The sequence below is a fragment of the Felis catus genome, chromosome A2 (genome assembly GCF_018350175.1).
Source record: "Felis catus isolate Fca126 chromosome A2, F.catus_Fca126_mat1.0, whole genome shotgun sequence".
In the NCBI taxonomy this organism is placed as follows: Eukaryota; Metazoa; Chordata; class Mammalia; order Carnivora; family Felidae; genus Felis; species Felis catus.
Window position 1 is genome coordinate 25727633 of NC_058369.1, and position 24140 is coordinate 25751772.

Sequence of the window (24140 nt, forward strand, 5' to 3'; positions counted from 1 at the left end):
AGTTACAGAGCAACAAGAGATAACAGAAGGCAAGAAAACAGAACTCAAAGTATAATCAGATGGCTATTGATGACAATACATCCTCCACTAATAAATAAAGTCATTGAAAAGAAAACAAGTTTGACACTTGACATGTAGAAGTATTACAAGCAGTTCCTCAAACCTTCCTTTACCAAATCAAGATGCCAATAAGTTCAAAATTTAATTTTACATAATTTGGTTATATAGGAAATACTTGGTCAATAAAAATTATTTTGTTTACTCACGGGGCTTGAGTACGAGTAGTATATTCTTTGAATTCGCTATCATGAATAGTGAAGTAAGGTCGGAAGTCACTGAAGTACTTTAATGGAGAAATACAGCTGTGGAGGAAAGAAGAACATTTTAAACAAAGGACACAGAAATTAAAGGCCCTACTCAATAACTATAAAACATCAATAACACACAGTATACCCACATGGGATTACTTATTTCAGTAAACAGCAAACTTATTTCAGGAAATCAGAAAGACAAATGGAAATACATAATAATATGAAATGGAGTATTAAAAGAACACGGGACTTGGGGCAGAAGATGGGTTGAAATTCTGGCATTACCATTCCCTAGTTACATGTCTTTTACTAGACACTGACCATTCATGCAAAGTTGTCAGGTACCAACTTTGCATAAGTGAATGAATGTTTCTTGTTCAATCAATCAAAGCAAAAAAACCCCCCATGGTTCCAGCCCTCCTGGAGCATGAATTACTTATCTCATCCATGAAACGGGGCTATAATGAGCACCCTTCTTATAAGAGAGGTGTTGTCTGGATCAGTGCAATGAGTGTGCAAACATAACACAGATGGAAAAATGCTGCAACTATGACCATCAGGAACCAAATATACTCACTTCACAAGTGCCAATACAGTCTCTGACGACTCTGATGGTGACGGTGCCATGACCACGAGGGGCTCCCCCAACAGGACCAGCTCCCAAAGCATCTGACTATGAAGGAAAACTGGGCAGAAACACCTAAAAGGTGTTTATATGGTAGAAGTATTATTTTCCAACCCTGTTTTTTAAGTTCTTAGATAATCATTCTAAAAACTTCATACTGATATAAATTCTTCCAGCTATTTGTACCTTGTTGTGACATACAAATTCATTTAGAATACGGTGATGCATAAGTCTCTTTAGTCCACATTAAAAAACATATCAATTTGACTCATTCCAAGTTTTAGAAAATGAAATGTGATATATTGACACAGAATGGCTGACAAATAATAAAAGCACATAAAATAATTATTAAATTATACCATATGGTAGATTTATTTCGTCATTATTGCTTTCTTACATTTGAATTTCTGTTGTAAAATTTTGAAGAAAACAAGAAAAATCAATTTTCCAAAGGATATTTATTGGATGTAATTAATTTAAGAGCCAAGGCATTCAATGTTAAAAAATGATGGAAACAAATCACAAGGGGGAGTTCGAAGGCCAAACAACAGAAGGATTTCCTGGGCAGATCCTTCCCTTACAGAAATGCTGCAGATTTTTATAGTAGCCCTGGAACTAGATGGAAGCCTATCAGAACAGAGCTCTGGCACACTACTTAGCCTCGGACATTTGGTAACTTTTACTTATTTAGTAATTTCTTCCATTAGGGTAACAACTTTTCCTACTAGATTGGAGGAAAAAATACTTATCTATTTATAAAAATCATAATCAATCTACCCAGTTAAAAACATATATACACACAAGAAACAAAGAAAGGCAGAAAGTCTCTTTTGTCCACATTAAAAACCATATCAATTTGACTGATTCCAATTTTTAGAAAATGAAATGCAACATATTGACACAGAATGACTGACAAATAATAAAAGCATATAAAGTAATTATTAAATTGTACCATATGGTAGACCTATTTCATTAATATTGCTTTCTTGCATCTGAATTTCTAGTGTAAATATTTTGAAGAAAACAAGAAAAATTAAACAAGAAGGAAAGAAAGAAAAAGAAAAAAGCTTACATGCAAAAATATAAAACAGATTTGTGGAATGGAAATTAGGGAAATTTAGTTTTAACTATTCAAAGGCAAGAATACAAATGTGAAGGAAGTGCAAAAACACCCAAAGCAAAATAATAAACAGTTCAGGGATAAGACAAACGAGCTCTTCTTCCTCTTCCTTTCCTAAACAATTCAATCCTAAAACAGAACATGGTGCATGGTAGGCATCTCTGCCAGGAGAGAAAGGAAGACATGATGGCTCAGAGCAGGGTGTGAGGGCTTATGTGAGATAAGGGAGACGTTCACATGGAGAACGTGACTTGCTGTGGGGCTGCTGGAACCCAAACGTGGTGAGGAAGGTGTACATGTGTGAAGGTGATCTGGTTTGAGATGACAGGCCAAGAAGTGTGAGGGGCCTGGAGGGGCAGCCTGGTATGAAGTGTCAGAGCCAGAGTGTGTTGAAGTTGTCCACGGTGGAATGTAAAAGCAGGGGGAATAGGGTGTGTGCATGGAGAGGTGGTCTGGGATGAGGTATAGGAGCACTGTAGGGTAAGGAGGGCTTTCCTCTGGGGGTTGGCCTAACATCGGGAGCCAGAGCACAAGCAACCATATGGATAGGGGGCCTAAATGCGCAATACAGAAGCCTAACTGGGGTAGGAGCATAACCACGTGGGGGGAATCTGGCATGGAGCACAGCCTGAGAAGGTTGAGGAAGGGTATCTATGAAGGGCAGGTGGGTGTGGAGTGTCAGAGCCCAAGTTGGGTAAGAAAGTCATCTGCACGGAGGAGAGGGTTTAAGCAGCGATGAGATACTGGTTACTAACAAGGACTGATCAAATAAGTAAATAAATTAAGAATAATAGGAGGTAGTTCCTCAGAAAGGGAAAAGAAATACCAATATAGAAAGAAAACTAGAGTGAACCTTGTCTTGTAGGATTGGAATTGGGGGTACTGGTGTGACTTTAGGGTTTTCAATAAATACAGATATAGAAATACATATGCAAAAATGTATACGTATTATATATGAGTAGGTACATATGCATCCCTTTACAAATATATATGTATGTATGTGTGTATATATATATATATATATATATATATATATATATATATATATGTATACTCCCTAGCTCTGTCCACTGAGAGGGCCTAAAATCAGTGATATTCCAATAGCAATGAGCTCAACCAGTACCCAGATTTTGGCTTCTGAATCCTATTCTCCACTAAAAAAAGTCAAGGCTTTTTGAAGAAATGGGTGATTCCAGGGCTAAGGAAGAAAAAATACAAGAAAATCTTGGCACCCAAGAAAACATAGGTCCACGCAAAAGCTTATATACAAATGTTCGTAGTAGCATTATATGTAACAGTCAAAAAGTAGAAACCATCCAAATATCCTTCAGTGAATTAATGGATAAATAAAATGTGGTATCCACACAACAGAACATCATAAAGTGAATCAAATAATGATTCAGGCTACTGCACGGATAAACCATGGAAATGATTTGCTAAGTGTAAGCAGACACAAAAAGCCACGTATTTTAGGATTCTATTTATATGGTATGCCCCAAAGAGGCAAATCGATGGATGGAGATAGAAAGTAGATTAGTGGTTCCCAAAGGCTGGTAGAGGAGAGAGAATGGGGAATAACTGCCACTGGGTACAGGGTTACTTTTTGAAGTGATGAAAATGTTCTAGAACTAGATAGCAGTAATGATTGCACAACTTTGTGAAATACAGTAAAAACCAGTGAATTGTATATTTTAAAAGAGCAAATACTATGGCATATGAATTATATATCTTTTTTTAATTAAAAAAAAAGATAAGCTTGGCACATTTTATACTAGAAAGCAAGGAAGTGTTTCAGGGTGCCTAAGTAGCTCAGTCAGTTAAGTGTCCAGCTCTTTGTTTTGGCTCCGGTCACGGTCTCCTGGTTCATGAATTTGAGCCTACATCAGGCTCTGTGCTGACAGTGCAGAGCCTGCTTAGGATTTTCTCTCTCTCTCTCTCTCTCTCTCTCTCTCTCTCTCTCTCTCTCTGCCCTCACCCACCCCCACTCGTGCTCTCTCTCTCTCTCAAAAATAAATGAATAGACTTTAAAAAAAACAAAAAGGAAGGAAATGCTTAAAGAATGACAAGGATATGTAAAAAACCAAAACAAAACAAAACAGAGGCCAACTTGAAGACAAGTGTCACTGGCCAAATTGGGGACAACTGGAACACCAAATGAAAATAATGGATTTTAATAACCTATTGAATAAAACAGAAAAAAAACAACAGCCCATAAAATATACACAATGTAATGATTTAAAATATTTCTACAAATTCTTTGACACTCCTTTTAAAACATGGAAGCCTAGCGGCTCAGTTGGTTAAGTGGTTAAGCATCCAACTTCAGCTCAGGTCATGATCTTGCAGTTCATGGGTTAGAGCCCTGTGTTGGGTTCTGAGCTGACACCTCAGGGCCTGGAGCCTACTTTGGATTCTGTGTCTCCCTCTCTTTCTGCCCCTCCCCCAACCCTACTCTGTCTCCCTCCCCACCCCCCTCAAAAATAAACATTTAAAAAACAACAACAACAAAAAACCATGGGAGCCCAATCCTCCCCCTCTTAGCTGTGGGCTACGTTATTGGTTTACATGTAACAAACAGAGTAAGGTAGAGCAACAATGTGCAATTTTGAAGGTTGGGTCATAAAAGACATTTTGGCTTCTGCCTTGTCTCAGATCACCTGCCCAATACTGTGAGAACATTCAACTTGCCCTATGGGCCAGTCCACATGGCTAGAAATGAGGCTACTGCTAAAATCCACAAGAAATGGTGACCTCCAGCCAGCAGCCAAGTAAGCCTTTTAGAGAAACAGATACTCATGCCCCATTTGTCCAAATGACTAAAACCCTAGCTGGTATCTTGACTGCAACTTCATAAGAGATTTAGAGCTAGAACCATCTAGCTAAGCCATTCCCAGATTCCTAACCCTCAGAAAGTGTGTGAGGTACTATTTGTTCTCTCAAGCCTCTAAATATTGGGGTAATTTATTACACAGCAATAAATAACTCATATACATAGTTTCAAAGTGCCTCCCCACAAAATACTTATTCACAAAAAGAAAACGAGTAACTACCAATCAAGAAGCTTGGAGAATACCACAAAGTAAACGTCACCAGTAATAACGCAAGCTACCTCCATGTCAAACATGCAGAGCTTGAATCTAATTTTGAGTAAATCCCAGACAGACCTAAACTCAGAGATTTCCTGCAAAATAACTGTCTTGTAACCACAAGAAGCTTAGGTGTATGAAAAGAAGACTTGAAGATCTATTCCAGACTGAAAGAGAGACAGAAGAGACAGGACAAGGAAATGCAACAGAAAATTCTGAACTAGTATTGTGACAACTGGTGACATCTGAATTAAATAATATTATCAATGTTAACTTCCCAATTTTGATGGCTGCATTATATCCTTATTTGTACGAAATAGACTCTAAAGTATTCAGAGATGATGGGAACATCAGGTCTTCAAATGACTATCCACTGGTTCAAGGAAAAAAGTTTTCTATATTATACTTACTACTTTTCTGTAAATTTATGATTGTTTCAACTATCTATATGCATGTATACACATATACATTTGCAAATATAAACATATATATATATATATATATATATATATATATATATATAATTTTGAAACAATCACAAATTTACAGAAAAGTGGCAAGTGTGTGTATGTGGGTAAGTATACATTTAATAGTGGGATGCCCTTAAGGCATTAAAGCTGGAAATTATGTTTTCTCACAAGTATTGTAATATATTCTCAGTAAGGGCAAAAACAGACAGCAAGTACAGTTATAAGATGAAGCATTCTATGAAATTATAGTACACTAGAAATATCTGTTATATAAAGTACTTTTATTAGGGGAGATAAGTATTAAATATTCAAGGAAGAAACCTATCTCCAGCTCGAACTTTAATAAATATTGATGGTATGTGTCTAATTAACTGCAGTGTAAAATTACTAAAATGAGAGTTCTGTAGGAAAATCATAGGATATTTTTTCAGTATTATTTTTATATCTCCACTCTGGAGTGGCACGCTTTATGCTAAGCTCTACTGCTCCCCACCCCTGCCAAAAGCCATCCTCTGGCAAAAATGAGAAGCTTACTCCAAATAGATAAATAAATGAATAAACAGATACATACATAAATAACTAGATAAATAAAGGTTTCAACCCTTTTCAGAAAGATATACCATGTTATTATAATCTTGAAAATTAAACTGACATCAAAGAGCATCAGACACATCAGATTTTATGTAGTAATAGTAATAGACTTTTACACTCTTTGAAACACAAAAACACTCATAATTGTTATCTATCCTGCCAGTGGGGTAGAAAGCCAAGACGGCTCATTCTCAAGATGAGGGCAAAGAGGAAGATGACAACACATCACTGATATGCCTCCTGCTGCGTGAAGAACCAACAACAAGGATCATTAGGTAAAACGTCCTTGACTCCAGGCAAGAGAATGTCCATTTCTTTCAACAGAAAACCATCCCTCAATTCTAAGCCCAACTTAAAAACTGAATGAGAAGACTATGTACATGATTGAGAGGGCTGAAACGAAAGCCATGGTCCATGGATACGTGGTAGCTTAACAAGCCTTGACTTGCTGGAAGGAGGGGGACAAGCCTTACACTCAAATGCATCTCTGGCACTCAGCTCCAAACATCTTTCCAGGTCTCTTTCCTTTGCTCTCAAGCTAATTGTGGGTATAAAAATATCACCTTCAATATAATGATAAACATTTAAACTCTTATTCACAGGAATAAATGTACAATGTAAGCTCTCCACAAACAAAATGAAGAGTGCCATCATGGACGAAGCACTAATCTGAACATCAGATGTTAAATCCTCGGTGCAATGCTCTCTCTGTGTGGGACTATTATTGTTCAAGTTTCCATTTTCTCACCTCCTGAGCAACAAGAATTAAAAGAACAACACACTAACTTGTCCTACTTTAAAAACAATAACATGTCATTCATAATCAGGAGAAAAGATATATGCTAATAAAAAGTGTTAGTGGTAGGAATAATTAATTGCCATGAAAGCAAAGATAACTGATAAACTGAAAGGCATTAAGACTTGCACCCAGCAGTTCAAAAGAAAACAAGTCTGGTAATCAAATTCTATATCAACTTGTGCCAGTTCTTCACTTATTCCTAAATGAATGAAGTATCAAAACTACTAACAGTATGGATCCTTCTTAGTGTATTTTTCCTGTAATAATTATTCATGTATTTGGGGGGCACTTCTCCTCTTTATTCTAAGAATGCTACAACACTTAATTTTTTAAAAGAAAATCAATTTGAGGGTGCCTGGGTAGCTCAGTTGGTTGAGAGTCCGACTTGTGAGTTCGAGCCCTGGATCCGGGTTTGCGCTGACAGTGCAGAGCCTGCTTTGGATTTTCTGTCTCCCTTTCTCTCTGCCCCTACCCCGCTTGCATGTTTTCTCTCTCTCTCTCTCAAAAATAAATAAACATTAAAAATGTTTTAAAAGAAAATCAATTTGTTTTTAAGATTTATCATTTACGGGGGTGCCTGGGTGGCTTAGTCGGTTAAGCGCTAGACGTCAGCTCAGGTCATGATCTCACGGTTCGTGAGTTCGAGCCCCGCATCGGGCTCTGTGCTGACAGCTCACAGCCTGGAGCCTGCTTCAGGTTCCTTGTCTCCCTCTCTCTCTCTGCCCCTTCTCACTCTGTCTCTCTCTCAAAAATAAATTAAAAAATAAAAAAAAAAAAAAGATTTATCATTTACATACAGAAACATTTACACTCAGCAAAGATATAAAACACTTCCATCACTCCAAAAATTCCCTCATCCCCTTTTACTCAATTTCCCTCTCCCGCCCTCCAGGCAACCACTGAGCTGATTTCTGTCCCTTTTCTAGAATATCTATAAATGGAGTCACTGAGTAAGTAGCTCTTTAAAATCTGGTTCCTTTTGCCAAACATAACACTTCTGAGAGTCACCTATGTTGCTGGCTGTATCAATAGTGCTGTCTTTTTTTTAACTGCTAAGTAGTATTCCACACACATGTAAGAATCACATTTGTTTATCCATTTACCAGCTTATGGACAAATGCAGTTTCTGGTTTTAGGCAGATATGAATAGAGCTGCTATAAACATTTGCATATAGGTCTTTGTGAGGATGTATGCTTTCATTTTTACAGGATAAATTCCTAAAAGTGGGATTAATAGGCTGTGCTAGGGCCAAGTGTATAAAACAAATCAAGCATATAGAACTAATCATCCTCTGAAGTAGTATTCCATGTAGTTTAAAGGTCACACATACACAAAATTCCACATACACCCCAAACCAAAAATCCCATTCTAAGCCTTTCACATGACTCCCAATTGCATGTATTACTATTTAATAACTGCTCTGCAACAACAGTGGTTTCTCAAGCCAAGCAGATCTACCCAGGAGCTGGAACTTGGGCACTAATCCAGAGATTTCTATTCAGCTGCCCTGGGTAAGGCACAGGCATTGGTACTTTTCCCTGTTCTTTTTTATGTGCTAGATTCTCTTTTTTTTATTTTGCATTTTAAAAAGCTTCAAACATACAGAAAAACAAAGGCAGTAGTGTAAGAACCCCCATTTACCTATCATCTAGAGTTAGCAATATTTTACCATTTTTACTTCATTAATTTTTTTCTTACGGACATATTTTAAGTCTTAGGCTCTACCAACTAAGCTAGCTGGACACTTCTTAGTAAATATTTAAAAAAAATTTTTTTAATGTTTATTTATTGTTTTTGAGAGAGAGAGAGAGAGAGAGACAGAGCATGAGCAGGGGGAGGGGCAGAAAGAAGAGTGAGACACAGAATCCGAAGCAGGCTCCAGGCTCCAAGCTGTCATCACAGAGCCCGACACAGGGCTTGAACCCACGGACCGCGAGATCGTGACCTGAGCTGAAGTCAGACACTTAACCAACTGAGCCACCCAGGCACCCCTTATTGAAGTATTTTAAAATAAAACACAAACCTCATGACATTTCACTTCAAAATAGTTAAAAATTCATCTTTAAAAATCAAGTCTATTTTCTTACATCATTACAATACTATTCTCACACCAAACCAAACAAAAAATAATTTGTTTCTACCATGTAATAGCCAACCACATCCAAATTTCCCTAATCATCAAAGTTCATAACATGCATTAGGGATGAACCATTGATTTTTAACCTGTGAAACATAATATGACTATTTTTTTCCAGTTTTTTCCACATTTAAGAACATTCATTTTCTAAAGAAATTAAAAACAATATCACAAAGCAAAGGAGGAAAGGCACTTAATAAAATTTACCTGAAAAGATCCACCTCATGAACAGTAGGTAAAATAACAGATATATGTGTGTCTGCCTGAGATAAAAGAGAAAAAATACAGAAGATATCACTAAAATTTACAGAAATTCATTTTTTAAAAATGCCTATCTATCTTGTGATCAATAAGCCATATTGCCCTATCTTTTAAGATTCTCTTTCTCCAGGAGCAGCCACAAAGAGATTGGGCCTTAGCAATCTCTCCTAACACAGCAGAAGGTCAAGGATGACAGATTCCTTGGATAAAACATTAATCTAATAGTCAGAGGACAGATTAATTCACAACTGCATTATGCCAGTTGATATATGTATATAACAGGAAAAATTAGTTTTCCTACTGCTTTCTATTTTAATTCAATTCAAACAATGGGAGTGTTAATATACCAGTTAAAACATTTCAAATAAAAACTTCAACCGGGGCGCCTGGGTGGCTCAGTCGGTTGAGAGGCTGACTTCAGCTCGGGTCATAATCTCACAATCCGTGAGTTCGAGCCCCACTTCCGGCTCTGTGCTGACAGCTCAGAGCCTGGAGCTGCTTCAGGTTCTGTGTCTCCCTCTCTCTCTGCCCCTCCCCTGCTCATGCTGTCTCTCTCTGTCTCAAAAATAAATAAAAACATTAAAAAAAAATTTAAAAAACCCAAAAACTTCAACCCCACCCATGAACAGATGTGACTGTGGGGGAAATGAAAAGCAATCATAACTAAAGAATCCTTTGACTGAGTTTCCTAAAAACAAAAGCCTGTTGACCATTCTTCTAAGAAGGTAAGAGGTTTTATGTACTTTCCCCTAGTCCTCACAGTTACATTATAAATTGAGTTCTCCAGTATCTGCTAGATAACAAACAAGAAAAACAATCTGAGAAACATTAGAAAGTTTATTATCAATTTATTACAAAATTATTTAATGGGATATTTCAGTAATATTCAGAAATATATCATAAACCCAAGAAGCTCTATATTTGCTAGTTTAAGAATTCTGTTAAAGAGATTATATATGCTGGATTATTCTACCACAGTACCACACTACCTGCTGAGTTAACTGCGCTATTTGAGTTGTCCCAGGCTTGTCATGACATGTGGGAATCCGTACCTTGAAGAGACAGAGAAGAAATTAACTTTGGCTATAAAAGAATGTCCTTTATATGGTCTGTGACTCCCACTACAACGAGGGATCAGAAACACTCTTACCACTAAAACAGTACACTCAGCAATGCATAAAAATCCATAAAAACAAAGTATTTATATCAGATTTTAAAACTAGTCTTATTTATCTTTAGTCACAGAAGGTAAGTGAACCAATGTCTCCATATTCCCATACACATGGAAATCACTAACTCACTGAGAAGCAAATGTGCTGAAAAACAGAAAAAGAGCATCAACTTCATACTGCTTCCTATTTATTGTTCCATTCTTTGCTTCATTAATATACACACACCCAAACACACCCTCTCAAGCTTGCCAAATTATGGGATAAATCTCACAGGAAACCATAAGAACTCACAACCCAGAGCTAGGAGTACCACTTTGATAATCTCCCAGGGAAAAAAACAGAACACATCCTACAGAAGTAATACATCTAAAAACACAGCATTGCCAAAAATAAGTCCAATTTGAAAATGAATTGCAAAAGCACTACAGCACATTCATACAAAGCCTGAGAACAAAATGCTATTTCATTTTTTAAAAAAGAAAAGAAAACTGAATAAAAGCACCATATCCTGGGATGTGCATGTTTGGTCTGACATCACACATGAAGAAATTTATTACTAAGAACCAATGGCTTTCCTAATTTCTTCCCATTTTTACTAATTCATACTTGACTCTACAAGTATTCTGCAACGCCACCCATCTCTGGAGGGCCATGGAGTTGCAGAAGTCTCAAAGGCTGCATTTACAGTCACATGTATTATACAAGAATGACACCCTTGTGTAAAACTCTAAGGATGAAATGGGACAGGTAGCCCCTGGAGTTGTGTAACTAATGGTTCTGTACAGCAGGATGAACTGTGGGATCTCTAACTCCTCACATACAAATGACAGCAATATTGACATTGAACATTATTAGGAAGTTAAAAAGCAAAACTCATCTATGAACTTCCTAGAGTTCTCTAGAAAAGGAGACAAATGAAATAAAAGCTATTACCTTCATTACAACCCCCATAATAGGCAGGTGTAATGTCTTCCCTGGCACTGGGGCAGGCCATCGATCAACATCATTACAAGCTGAAAAAATAATACAATCTTTCCTTAGTATAAGTTCAAATTGCAAAATATGAAAAATGAAACATTAGAAATTAGAACTCCAGGGGCGCCTGTGTGGCTCAGTCATGATCCTAGGGTCGTGGGATCAAGCCCTGTATCACACTCTGCACTGAGCATGGAGCCTGCTTCAATTTCTCTCTCTCTCTTTCTCTCCCTCTGTCCCTCTCCCCACTTACGTGTTCTTGCTCTAAAATAAAATAAAAACTAAAAAAAGAAAAAATTAAAAAGGTAACAGAAAAGTAAAAGTGGTGAAAATATCTTGCATTTCACCAGAAATACACCTGTGTTCTTTTTTTTTTTTTTAAGTTTGTTTTATTTTGAGAGAGAGAAGAGAGAGGGAGGGACAGAGTGAGAGGGAGAGAGAATCCCCAAGCAGGCTCCGCACTGTCAGCCCAGAGCCCAACATGGGGGCTTGAATTCATGAACCATGCATGAGATCATGACCTGAGCCGAAATCAAGAGTCAGACATTTAACCAACTGAGCCACCCAGGCACCCTGAAATATACCTATGTTCTAAGATACAAACTAGTTCATAAATTTTTTGAAAGGGAGTTTTCCTATTCACTCATCACTACCCAAATTAGCAACAAAAACATAACACTCAATAGAGCCTTCTGCATTGAGTGACATAAAGATTTGTTTAAACACTACTCTGAGAAGCAGAGTTGTCAACTTCATATTTGTTCATCATTAACCTAATAAATAGGCATCATCTATGCTGCAAAAGGAGATAATAAAAGATAAGGTCTTTTGTGTTTGTAGGTAAAGATGAAGAATAGCTTTTCATCTCTCTCCTACCATATAGCCCTTACAATTCTTCTTTTTGAAAACAATTTTTAAGAGATATTTTTTAAGTTTATTTATTTTGAGAGAGAGGGAGAGAGAGTGGGTGAGGGGCAGAGAGAAAGGGACAGAGGATCCCAAGCAGGTTCTGTGGTGTCAGCTCAGAGCCCATCATGGGGCTCGAATTCATGAACTGTGAGATCATGACCTGAGGTGAAATCAAGAGTCAGATGCTTAATTGACTGAGCCACCCAGGCGTCCCTAGCCCTTAAAATTCTTAACTAAATTTTTTAGAAAGTCAACTTTATATTTATCAGCCATTTCCAGGAAAATTTTTAAAACTCCTTCATAAAGTATCTAAGTCACACAATATTTAACTTACCTGCTTCCAAATAAGGTTCGCTCTTTTCAAAATACTCTGGTGCTATCTGTTTGAGCACGGTATGAAAAAAATGAATGTAAGGTAGTTTGCTGATCAAAACCAAGGACTGGAGAGAAAAAAGAAACATGATTTTTTATTTTCCTGATGATTATAATTTAAATTTGTCATTTCTTATAAAATCAATTACTAACATGCTAAATTCAGCAAAAAGTGTGGATTTTGAAAGAAAGTTTTTGCAGTAAACGGTTAAAAGAAAAACTACATAAAACTACAGTAGCAGAATGCAAGAATTTTAACCTTATTATTACACCTTAAGAGCATAAGGGCATATTCACAGATTCTCCTGATCTCCAGGAAAAAGAATTTCCTATAAAGAGACAAATATTATGGATAATTTCCAAGGCCTCGCTACTACTGTCATTAGCAAAGCAGTTCTACCAGGAATTAGTGAGATGAACTCTTCCTAATGTAGGAAGAGCAAATCGTGATGCTTTTTCAAACTAAGACCTATGATTGCTGTTATTTTAGTTTTCAATGATCATAACCATATACTTAGAAACTCTGACTTTATAGTTGGGCCAATTCAGATATGGATTATGCCAATTTTTTCATCTATTTCTCTTGGAAACTACTTTTTACCTTTCCATCCAATATCAATTAGTGGTCAAGGCACATTCTAGTTACAAAAGGTAAAGGTGTGTCCCTGTTAGCTGTAATTAAATCAGAACCAATTATTATTTTTAATGATGATTGGGATTTTTTAATTAACTAATTAATCAATTTAAGTAATTTCTACACCCAATGTGAGGCTCAAACTAACAAACCCAACATCAAGAGTTGCATGCTCTTCTGACTGAGCCAGCCAGGTGCCCCTAATTTTTTTTTAAAGAAAATAAAATGACTGTACATTTAGAATGGAAATACTAATGATTAAGATGTTGCTAAGATGTATTTAGTGACTCTTAGCTGTTCAAAAAAAGATACTGCAGACTTTTATTAGTTGTAACGATATTAAAAATCATCTGTTCATTCTTTTCCTCATCCCAAAATGTGGAAATTAAGCAGATTCATTTGGCTTTTAACAATTTCATACAATATGTATAACTGTCAGGAATCTAGCACAGAGATAGCAGAAAGGCAAAATTCAATCCCAGTTAAAAATCTAGGGACAGGGGCATCTGGGTAGCTCAGTCGGTTAAGCATCCAACTCTTGATTCTCAGCTCACATCTTAATCTCAGGGTCCTGGGCATGAGACCTACTTTATTTATTTATTTATTTATTTATTTTCAATGTTTATTTATTTTTGGGACAGAGAGAGACAGAGCATGAACGGGGGAGGGGCAGAGAGAGAGGGAGACACAGAATCGGAAACAGGCTCCAGGCTCTGAGCCATCAGCCCAGAGACTGACCCGGGGCTCGAACTCCCAGACTGCGAGATTGTGACCTGGCTGAAGTCCGACGCTTAACCGACTGCGCCACCCAGGAGCCCCAAGACCTACTTTAAAAAAACAACAACAACAAAAAAAATCTAGGGACAGGTATCTATAATCTAAAAAAACAACAAAAAAAAGTAAGTTCTAGTATGTTTAAAGATAAAATATCAAAGACTTTAAAGACTATTCATCCTTACAGTTTCTATTTTTCTATCCACAATATAAAAACAATTTCCCTATTAGTGCATATGAAATTTACCTTCTGGAAGTAGCCTCTTTTTAGACTTTTATCTCGAACTTGTCGGAAATACACATATCCGTAAAAATAAGCAGGATCCTTCTATGAAAGAAGTGACAAATAAAAAAATACATATTGCCATCCTTTTGTTATTATTAACATCACATTCCTTTACAAACCTGAACTGAGATATGAAATATACACAAAGATCTAGTTATGCTTTTCCACCAACACAATCATGATAGTAACTGGCAGATATAAACTTGGAGCTTGCCCAAAGGTGAAATAATTTCAACTAAAGTACTAAAATCAGATTTTTCCCATTATAACCTCCTCAGCTTATGTTGTTTATTCATATCTGTACTAGTTAATGGACGTCAGGAAACAATCAAATTCTACGTTTTCTCCAATGCTACATGTATATTTTTAAATTGTGCCCACAAGTATGAGTTAGGGGTCAGTCTTAATAAAATGGAGTATCCTAATGTAAAATTTTGAGAGAGAAAAAAAGGAGTTAAATGCCAATCTGAATGTTACATAATCAGTTCTATTTTTACCTAATAAAAATGAAACACCGCAATATTTATCAAAATACAATTTGAAAGTAAATACATTCCAAAAAACATAAGAAGTTTTTACTTCCTAATGAAATAAACTTTAACCCAGTTCCTAACTGATTATTCTTTGCACAAATATTTATTGACCATCTAGTTTGAACAAGGCATTGTGTTACAGAAGTTAAAAGATGCATCAGATATAGTTCCTTAAGAAGACCACAATCTATGAGGGACAAAAACAAACCTCAAGGTAGGTACTATGAAGAAACCACAAAGTGTTACAGGGAGGCCAGGAGGGAAGAGATTACTTCTGTCTATGGGAATCAGTAGAGATTTCATAGAGGCAGCTGTTTTTGAATGGGGCATTGAAGGATGCATAGGAGTTAAACAAAGACAAAAACATCCCAGGTTTAGAGAGCCAGGAGTTTGAGCAAAAACAAACACACAGAGACTGAAAAATACAAGCTACCTCAGGAAAAAGCACATAGTTCAGTTTGGTTAAAATGTGGCACATGTACAGAAAGGAGATAAAGTTGGAAACTGGAAACGTAAAGGTCTTATCTTGGAAGGCCCAAAAAGTGAGGACAAGGAAATCGCACTATCATTGCCTCTTTATTCATTAAGGAACAGATAGCCATTTTGTATCTATTTTTATATAATATATACATGTACTTTAGCTGACAACTCTGTATACAATATATTACATTGAAAAAAACCCAAAAGATGGGATGTCTAGGCAAAATTATTATCCTCATCAGCCCTCAATTCCCTCATTTACAAAAAAACCTCTCAGAACACTATGAGGACTGATGAGATAACACAAGCTTATTAATACAGTGCCTAGAATATAAGCACCAGTCAATAATAACTATTATTATCAGTTGAAAGAATATGTTGATAGCGAAAGCAAAAGGTCATGGAAAGGAGTAGACGGCTATAAGACATTTCAAAGGTAATAGCTTTGCTAACTGGGAAAGGGTTCCTGTCATTACTGGAACCAGGGAGGTTAACTGTAAATGCTGATTTTAGGCAAATGAGGTCATACTGGATGTACTGATAGGACATCCAGACGGAAATGTGCCTCACACAGTCAGAGATGTAAATATGGAATACCAAACAGAAGCCTATACTCTGAAATCATCTAAATTATTAAAATTGTTTTTAATAAATAACTGGAAAACAAAGCTCAAAAAGAGACAACTACAATTCTATCATAAAGTAGGGAATCTTCAACTCTAAGTGATATTTACTGGTATGGTACCACCCGAACTCCACATCTAAACAAAGAGGTATTAACAAATGAAAGAAAACCACCTCAACATTCTAATTGATTTCTAAAATTCACAGTGGCATTATATGTTTCAAGAACAGTAACTTTGTAAAGTTTCTTTCTTTCACATGCTGAATCCTTATGAATTAGACTCACTTAGGAAATCTAACAGTATAATATAGTAATAACACAAAAGTAAAATATTTCTGAATGCTTTAGAGGTAACTGAGTTCTAAAGTTTCCTCTCACATGGACATTTTTCTATTGCTACTTTTCCAACCTTTAAGTAAACTGGTAAATCTTTGTCATAATGATCCAGGAGACAATGCAGTGACACCCTCCTCCCAGAAGATTGTCGAAATCTAAAACAAAACTGGGTATCTCCAAGACAACCTAATGAAAACAAAAATGAAAGTAATTAAGAATAGCATAGCATAACATTTATTTACCCAGATTCATCAAATGTTAGAGCTAATAAGGTCCTATCAACCGTTTAAACCCATTCTATCACGTTTTAGAAGAGAACAAGGAGATCCTGAGAATTCAAGTGACTTGTCCAAAGCTACCTTTGCTGGTTAGAGGCAAAGCCATTAGCAAAACATGCATCTTAACTCCTATGTCTCCTTACTATTTTCCTATTCCATTTTCCCCAAGTAATTAAAAAAAAAATTTTAACTGTTTGCATGTAATGTTGACTCACAGACATAATAATGAGAAAAGGAAGCCAAATGCAAAAGGACGTATACAGTTCAAATCCATTTATATAGTTTTTGTTATTTTTTTTAAAGCAGGCAAAACTAGGGGCGCCTGGGTGGCGCAGTCGGTTAAGCGTCCGACTTCAGCCAGGTCACAATCTCGTGGTCCCTGAGGTCGAGCCCCGCGTCGGGCTCTGGGCTGATGGCTCAAAGCCTGGAGCCTGTTTCCGATTCTGTGTCTCCCTCTCTCTCTGCCCCTCCCCCGTTCATGCTCTGTCTCTCTCTGTCCCAAAAATAAATAAAAAACGTTGAAAAAAAAATTTTTTTTAAAGCAGGCAAAACTAAACTATAGTGTTTAGGGATGCATAATTGGGTGATAAAAGTATAAAGAAAAGCAAGACACTTATCACTGTAAGAATCAGAATTGTGGTTGTATTTGGAGGGAGAAAGGAAACAGTGTTTAGGAGGGGACATGAGGGAATATGAGGGGGCTTTTAAGGCACTGGCAAGTTCTATTTCTAGACCTTGTATGTGTTTTGTATTTCACAATGAGAAGTTTTTTTTTAAAAGACATAATATAGCAAACTCAGGAAGAACCCAAGTAATAGATTCACTATTTTCCTCATTTTAATTTAAAAGGTTTTTGATTAGGAACGGCTGGGTGGCTCAGTCGGTTAGGCATCCGGCTCAGGTCACAATCTCGCAGTTCGTGGGTTCGAGCTCCGCATTGGGACCTGTGCTGACAGCTGGGGGCCTAAGCCTGCATTTTGTGTCTCCCTCTCTCTCTGCCCCTCCCATGCTCATGCTCTGTCTCTCTCTCTCTCTCAAAAAATAAACATTGGAAATAAAAATAAAAATAAAATAAATAAAAGGTTTTTAATTAATAAAGTTTTTAAACATTAATCATTTCTACCAAACCTCTTAAAACATGTAAAATTTACCTAAACTATCTGGCAATAATTACAAAAAAAACCCCATAAATAGTCTAAAAAGTCAAAGACATATTAAGTAGCTTATCACTGAAATTCTTCCTGGTAATTATATTTAAGAACTAATAAGATTATATTAAATATGAAATGTGCTCAAGATTTTATTATTTACTATTACACACTGAAGTACTTATATTTTCTTAGCACGTGAAGTTCTCAACAAAGGAGGTAGAAACTTGTTAATGTTTAAGTTTTTTAAAAAACAACATACCTAAATGCAGTTATAGAAACTAATATTTCTTATTTATTTTTAATTTTTTTAATGTTTATTTATTTATTTTCAGAGAGAGAGCACACGCGGGGAAAGGGGAGGGTAAAAGGGAGAGGAAGAGAATCCCAAGCAGACTCCACGCTGTCAGCACAGAGCCCGATGTGGAGCTTGATCTCCTAAACCATGAGACCATGACCTAAGCCAAAACCAAGAGTTAGTGCTTAACTGACTGAGCTACCCAGGCGCCCCTAGAAACTAATATTTCTTTGGTGATGAAGTGGGCAGGGGACTGGAGGATGGGTCAAGTCAATTTCTTTACTTGTTACAATAGATAGTTTAAAAATAAGGAAAACACATGAAACCTGAGATAATGGAAAACACTCCTAGCATTGTTTTAGTTCAAGAGATTTATAAATTGATGGTTCAATTTTTCCCTTTATTAGACATTTAAATATTGTGGTTTTTTTTTTAAAAAAGGGAAGAAAGAGCCAACAGACATGAACAGATGCTCAACATCACTCATCATAGCAAAATGCAAATCAAAACTACTATGAGATACCATCTCATTCCTGTCAGAATGGCTAAAATCAAAAATACAAGAAATAAGTGTTGATGAGGATGTGGAGAAAAAGGAACCTTCATGCACTGCTGGGGGGAATGCAAACTGGTACAGTCACTTTGGAAAGCAATATGGAGATGCCTCAAAAAAATTAGAAGTTGATCTACCCTGTGATCTAGTAATCACACTAAATCACACTACTGGGTATTTAGCCAAAGAATACAAAACCTAATTCAAAAGAATATATACACCCCTATGTTTATTGCACCATTATTTACAATAGGCAAATTATGGAAGCTGTCCAAAGGTCCATCGATAGATGAGTAGATAATATATACACAATATATATACACACAATGGATAATTATCCAGCCATAAAAAAGAATGAAATTTTGCCACATGCAACAACAAAAATGGATCTAGAGAGTACAATGCTAAGTGAAAAAAGTCAGAGAAAGACAAATACCACATGACTTCACTCACATGTGGAATTTAAAAAGCAAAACAAAGGAAAAAGAGAAACACAAACCAAGAAATAGACTCAACAATAGAGAACAAACTGATGGTTGCCAGTGGGGGGTGGGTGAAATAGGTGATAGGGATTAAAGAGTGCACTTGTGATGAGCACTGAGTAACGTATAGAATTGTTTAATCACTATATTGTACACCTGAAACTAATATAACACTGTATGTTAAAACATATTTAAAAAAAAAAAAAAAAAGAAAATGCCACTAAGAAGGACACATTAATTTCTCTGAGACACGTAATAGGATAGAGCAGGAAAAGATAATGGATTTTAAGAAACAGATACGTAGCATCTGGAAAATGCAAAGAATGCTGAATTTTGTGAAAGGGAAGTAATGAAGCTCCCATAGCCTTAACTCCCTACCCATCCAGCTCTATTCTCAAATCATGGGCATGCTGTGAGAACTTTCCAGTAATCAGCTGCACCCACAAGCTGTACAGAATTGGTCAAGAAGTTCACCAAGTCGAAAAGCTTTAGCCATGTTATCCTTGTCAACTGAGGTAAATGGTTCCTGTTTTATGTTTCAGAGGTCTGTCCCTTCACACACTAAAGGTTACTAAAGAAATATCAACTCTTGGGGCACCTTGGGTGGCTCAGTCAGTTAAGCATCTGACTCTTGATCTCAGCTCAGGTCTTGATTTCAGGGTCATGAGTTCAAGCCCGTGTGGGGCTCCACGCCAGGCATGAAGCCTGAGAAAGAAAGGAAGAAAGGAAGAAATATCAACTCCTTATCTTGCTAGACCTGTGTTCTCCATTCTGACCTCATCATTATGATGAGAAAGGAGACATTACAGATTGACGATCAGATTTTTTGCATTTGCTATGCAGAAAATGATACCTAGAAAGAGCAAGGAAATCCTGACACCCTACAACCTCATCAAAAATAAATCTCTACTGTTAGTATGAGCCATTCAGTTTGTCAGTTTAACAAGAGACTGCAGCTCTACACAAGCAACATAACAATTACGTGTGAAAAACGGTTACATGAATGTGATTGTGGGGGAAAAGTTGGGACCCGAGGACAAAGGCACCACAGTCAATGGAATCTAGTCCCAGGTCTGTCAATAATTAGTGTTCTAGAAGTCACTTAACCTAAGATTCTCAATTTCCTTGTCAACAAAAATGGTATCATAAGATACTCTCTAAAGTCACTTCTAGTGGCTATGTTCAATTATTCTAAAATAAAACTCCACAACTGACCTATAATTGTACTGAATTCCAAGCATCCTTTACCCAACATATTCACTAAGCTCTACAAAACTCCAAAAAGACCTAAAAGTTATGCTATTTGCACCACACCTTTCTGATTATTAACATTAAAAATGAGAAAACATTTTAATGGAAATCATTTTTTCCTTATATAAACCAAGGTATAAGGATTAACTTACACAAGTTTTAAGATCAAGTGACAGCTCTCCAAGAAAAATAAACCTTAATATGGGTTCTTGATCAAGAGCAACATAAACCCTTTCCTTTGATAAAATAGCAAGTATTAAGAAAGCAGCAGATTTGCTCAGTAAAACCCCACAGCTTTAAGGTAAGTTCCAGTTTAATCAAGACCATGGTTACTAGCCTAGAAAAAAGAACTAATAAACCAACACTCTTTAAACCAAGAAAATTGCTGTGACCTTTCCCCACCATCCTTTTCCAAATAACTAAGTTCTTACAACAGAAATCAAACACAATCCCAGGTCAAAATTATTTTCATTATATTTTGTCACTATTTTGGAAGTGATTTTTCCCTTTCAATATATGAGTTGAACACTACTATTTAATGAGTGCTTATCCTGTTCCAGGCACTGTTCTAAATGCTTTAGATATATTAACTCATTTGGTCTTCATGCTTCTTAGGTACATCCCATTATCATTCCTGTTTATGAAGAGGAAACCAAGGCATAAAAAGGTCATGTAAACACCCAATAAAATAAATCTCCTAAATGGCAGAGCAAGAATTTAAATCCAAGAAGTTTGACTCTGGAGCTGGTACTCCTGACAACTGCATCATACTGGCTCTTTCAAGTCAAGACCTAAAAAACACTCCTATTCATATGAAATATCCAGAGTATATAAATCCATACAGGAAGTAGACAGGTGGTTGCCTACGACTGGTGGGGGGTGAAGTAGGTGGAAGGGAAATGGAGAATGGAGTTTCTTTCTGGGGGACAAAAGTTTTCTAGAATTGATCGTGGTGATAGTTGCACAACTCTATAGATATACTAAAAATCATTGAATTATACACTTTACATGGGTGAATCATATCTCAATAAAACATTTTTAACATGACTTTATTGCCAATTGGAGCAGAGATCAAAAGCTTCTTCACTCAAAAAAAAAGTCCTTCTTTGGGGCACCTGGGTAGCTCAGTCGGTTGAGCATCCGACTTTGGCTCAGGTCACGATCTCGTGGTCTGTGAGTTCGAGCCCCGCGTTGGGCTCTGTGCTGACAGCTCAGTGCCTGGAGCCTGCTTCGGATTCTGTGTCTCCCTCTCTCTCTGCCTCTCCCCCGCTCATGCTCTCTCTCTCTCTGTCAAAAATTAATAAACATTAAAAAAAAAAAGTCCTTTTGGGCGCCTGGCTGGTTCAGTCTGCACAGTATGCAACTCTTGATGCTGGGAGTTGGGAGTTCAAGCTGCATGTTGGGTACAGAGGTTACTTAAATAAATAAACTTAAAAAAAAAAGGTTAGAAAAAAAGTCCTTCTGAAAAACACCCTTCAGATCACACTTCTTGAACTCACTGGTCTCTGTGCCACACAGTTCATTCAAGTAAGGAGTCGGTTCTTTCAGTCATGGCTCTTCCTACATAAATGTCACATGGAATACCAAGAAGAGCTTTCCCTCCATATGGTCAACTAATCTTCGACAAAGTAGGAAAGACTGTACAACGGAAAAAAGACAGTCTCTTCAACAAATGGTGTTGGGAAAATTGGATGGTGACATGCAGAAGAATGAAGCTGGACCACTTTCTTACACCACACACAAAAATAAATCCTAAATGGATGAAAGACCTAAATATGAGACAGGAAACCATCAAAATCCTACAGGAGAACACAGGCCGAAACCTCTTTGACCTTGGCTGGAAGCAGCGTAATAGACACGTTGCAGAAGGCAAGGGAAACAAAAGGAAACATGAACTATTGGACTTCATTAAGATAAAAAGCTTCTGCCCAGCAAAGGAAACAATCAACAAAACTAAAAGGCAGCCTACAGACAAGATATTTGCAAATGACATATCTGATAAAGGATTAGTATCCAAAATCTATAAATAACTTATCAAACTCAACCCCCCCCCCCAAAAAAAAACCCAGTTAAGAAATGGGCAGAAGACATGAATAGATAGTTTTCCATAGGAGACATCCAGATGGCTAACAGACACATGAAAAGATGTTCAACATCACTCATTATCAGGGAAATACAAATCAAAACCATGATGAGATACCATCTCCCACCTGTCAGAATGGCTAAAATTAGCAACACAAGAAACAACAGGTGTTGGTGAGGAGGCAGAGAAAGGGGAACCCTACTGCACTGTTGGTGGGAATGCAAACTGGTGCAGCCACTCAGGAGAACAGTATAGAAATTCCTCAAGAAACTAAAAATAGAACTACCCTACAATCCAGCAATTGCACTATTAGGTATTTAGCCAAAGGATACAAAAATACAGATTTGCAGAGAGTAATGTCCATCAACTGATGAATGGGGTAAGGAAGATGTGATACACACACACACACACACACACACACACACACACACACACACACACACACTGGAATATTACTCAGCCATAAAAAAGAATGAAATCTTGCCATTTGCAATGAAATGAATGGAGCTAGAACGTATTATGCTAAGCAAAATAAGTCAACCAGAGAAAGACAAATACTATATGATTTCACTCATATGTGGAATTTAAGAAACAAAAGAGATGAACATATGGGAAGTTGGGGGAAGAGAAGAGAAGGAAACAAACCACAAGAGACTCTTAATGATAGAGAACAAAGTATGGGTAGATGGAGGGAAGTGGGTAGGAAATGGGCTACATGGGTGATGGGCACTAAGGAGGGCACTTGTGATAAGCACTGGGTGTTGTATGTAAGTGATGAATCACTGAATTCTACTCCTGAAACCAATATTGCACCGTATTGTAACTAAAATTTAAATGAAGAAAAAAAAAAATACCTGGGAAAAAAAAAAGAACTCTCCTCCCATTTTAAATTCTCAAGGGCATAGGGTATTTTCCAAGCCTCTTTCACATCTGCCAATCAAACCAAGACTGCAAAGCTAAACAGAGGACACCTTCTTGTACCAAAAATATCACTTAAAGATTCGAGATAAAAGCTTAAATACTATTCCCACAGGGAACAGACAACTTTAAAGATTATTTCTATATTAGCACAAACACAGCTATAGAGTAGATCAGGATGCATAAGACTAAGATAAAACACAAGACTTCAAGAGCTAGACTGGCTCTATGTAGTCACTCTCCCTGTGATTAAGAGCGGATGAGTTGGAGTTGCAGAGAAGCAGGACTTTAGACCAGAGCTTCTCAAAGTATAGTCCACAGACTGATGCCAGTCCACAAACTCTTGTTACTAATCCATGACAAAATAAATATCCAACTTGAGAATAATTATTTAGAAAGTCTTACAGAAATCTGATACTGCCATAACAAATTTGGACTTTTATTTTGCATTTCTTTCATTTTTCTCCCGTTCATTTTTCTAAATATGCATTTAGATTGCATTTCATAAAAGCATGGTCCACAACAGATTGGAATTTTTTAAAAATCCAACTGGCTCTTCAATACAGATAGTGTGTGAAGTACTGCTCTCACCAGTGGGAAGGGTAAAATACATGATGATGTCCCTGTTGTTT

General features: G+C 36.8%; 1 protein-coding gene across 3 annotated transcripts in view; it reads right to left on the reverse strand.

Moving 5' to 3' along the window:
• The window catches only part of DENND6A (DENN domain containing 6A), a 66794-nt gene that overhangs the window by 23352 nt on the left and 19302 nt on the right, over positions 1–24140 (reverse strand). For 2 of the 3 annotated variants that reach the window (XM_006928909.5, XM_019823348.3), the window contains 8 exons: positions 16571–16683; positions 14485–14565; positions 12792–12897; positions 11507–11586; positions 10391–10453; positions 9348–9403; positions 889–1011; positions 267–362 (listed from right to left, as the gene is read on the reverse strand). In XM_006928909.5, the coding sequence (XP_006928971.2) occupies positions 267–362; positions 889–1011; positions 9348–9403; positions 10391–10453; positions 11507–11586; positions 12792–12897; positions 14485–14565; positions 16571–16683 (718 nt within the window). The remainder of the gene's footprint in view (positions 1–266; positions 363–888; positions 1012–9347; positions 9404–10390; positions 10454–11506; positions 11587–12791; positions 12898–14484; positions 14566–16570; positions 16684–24140) is intronic. The other variant, XM_011279762.4, reaches the window with a different exon arrangement.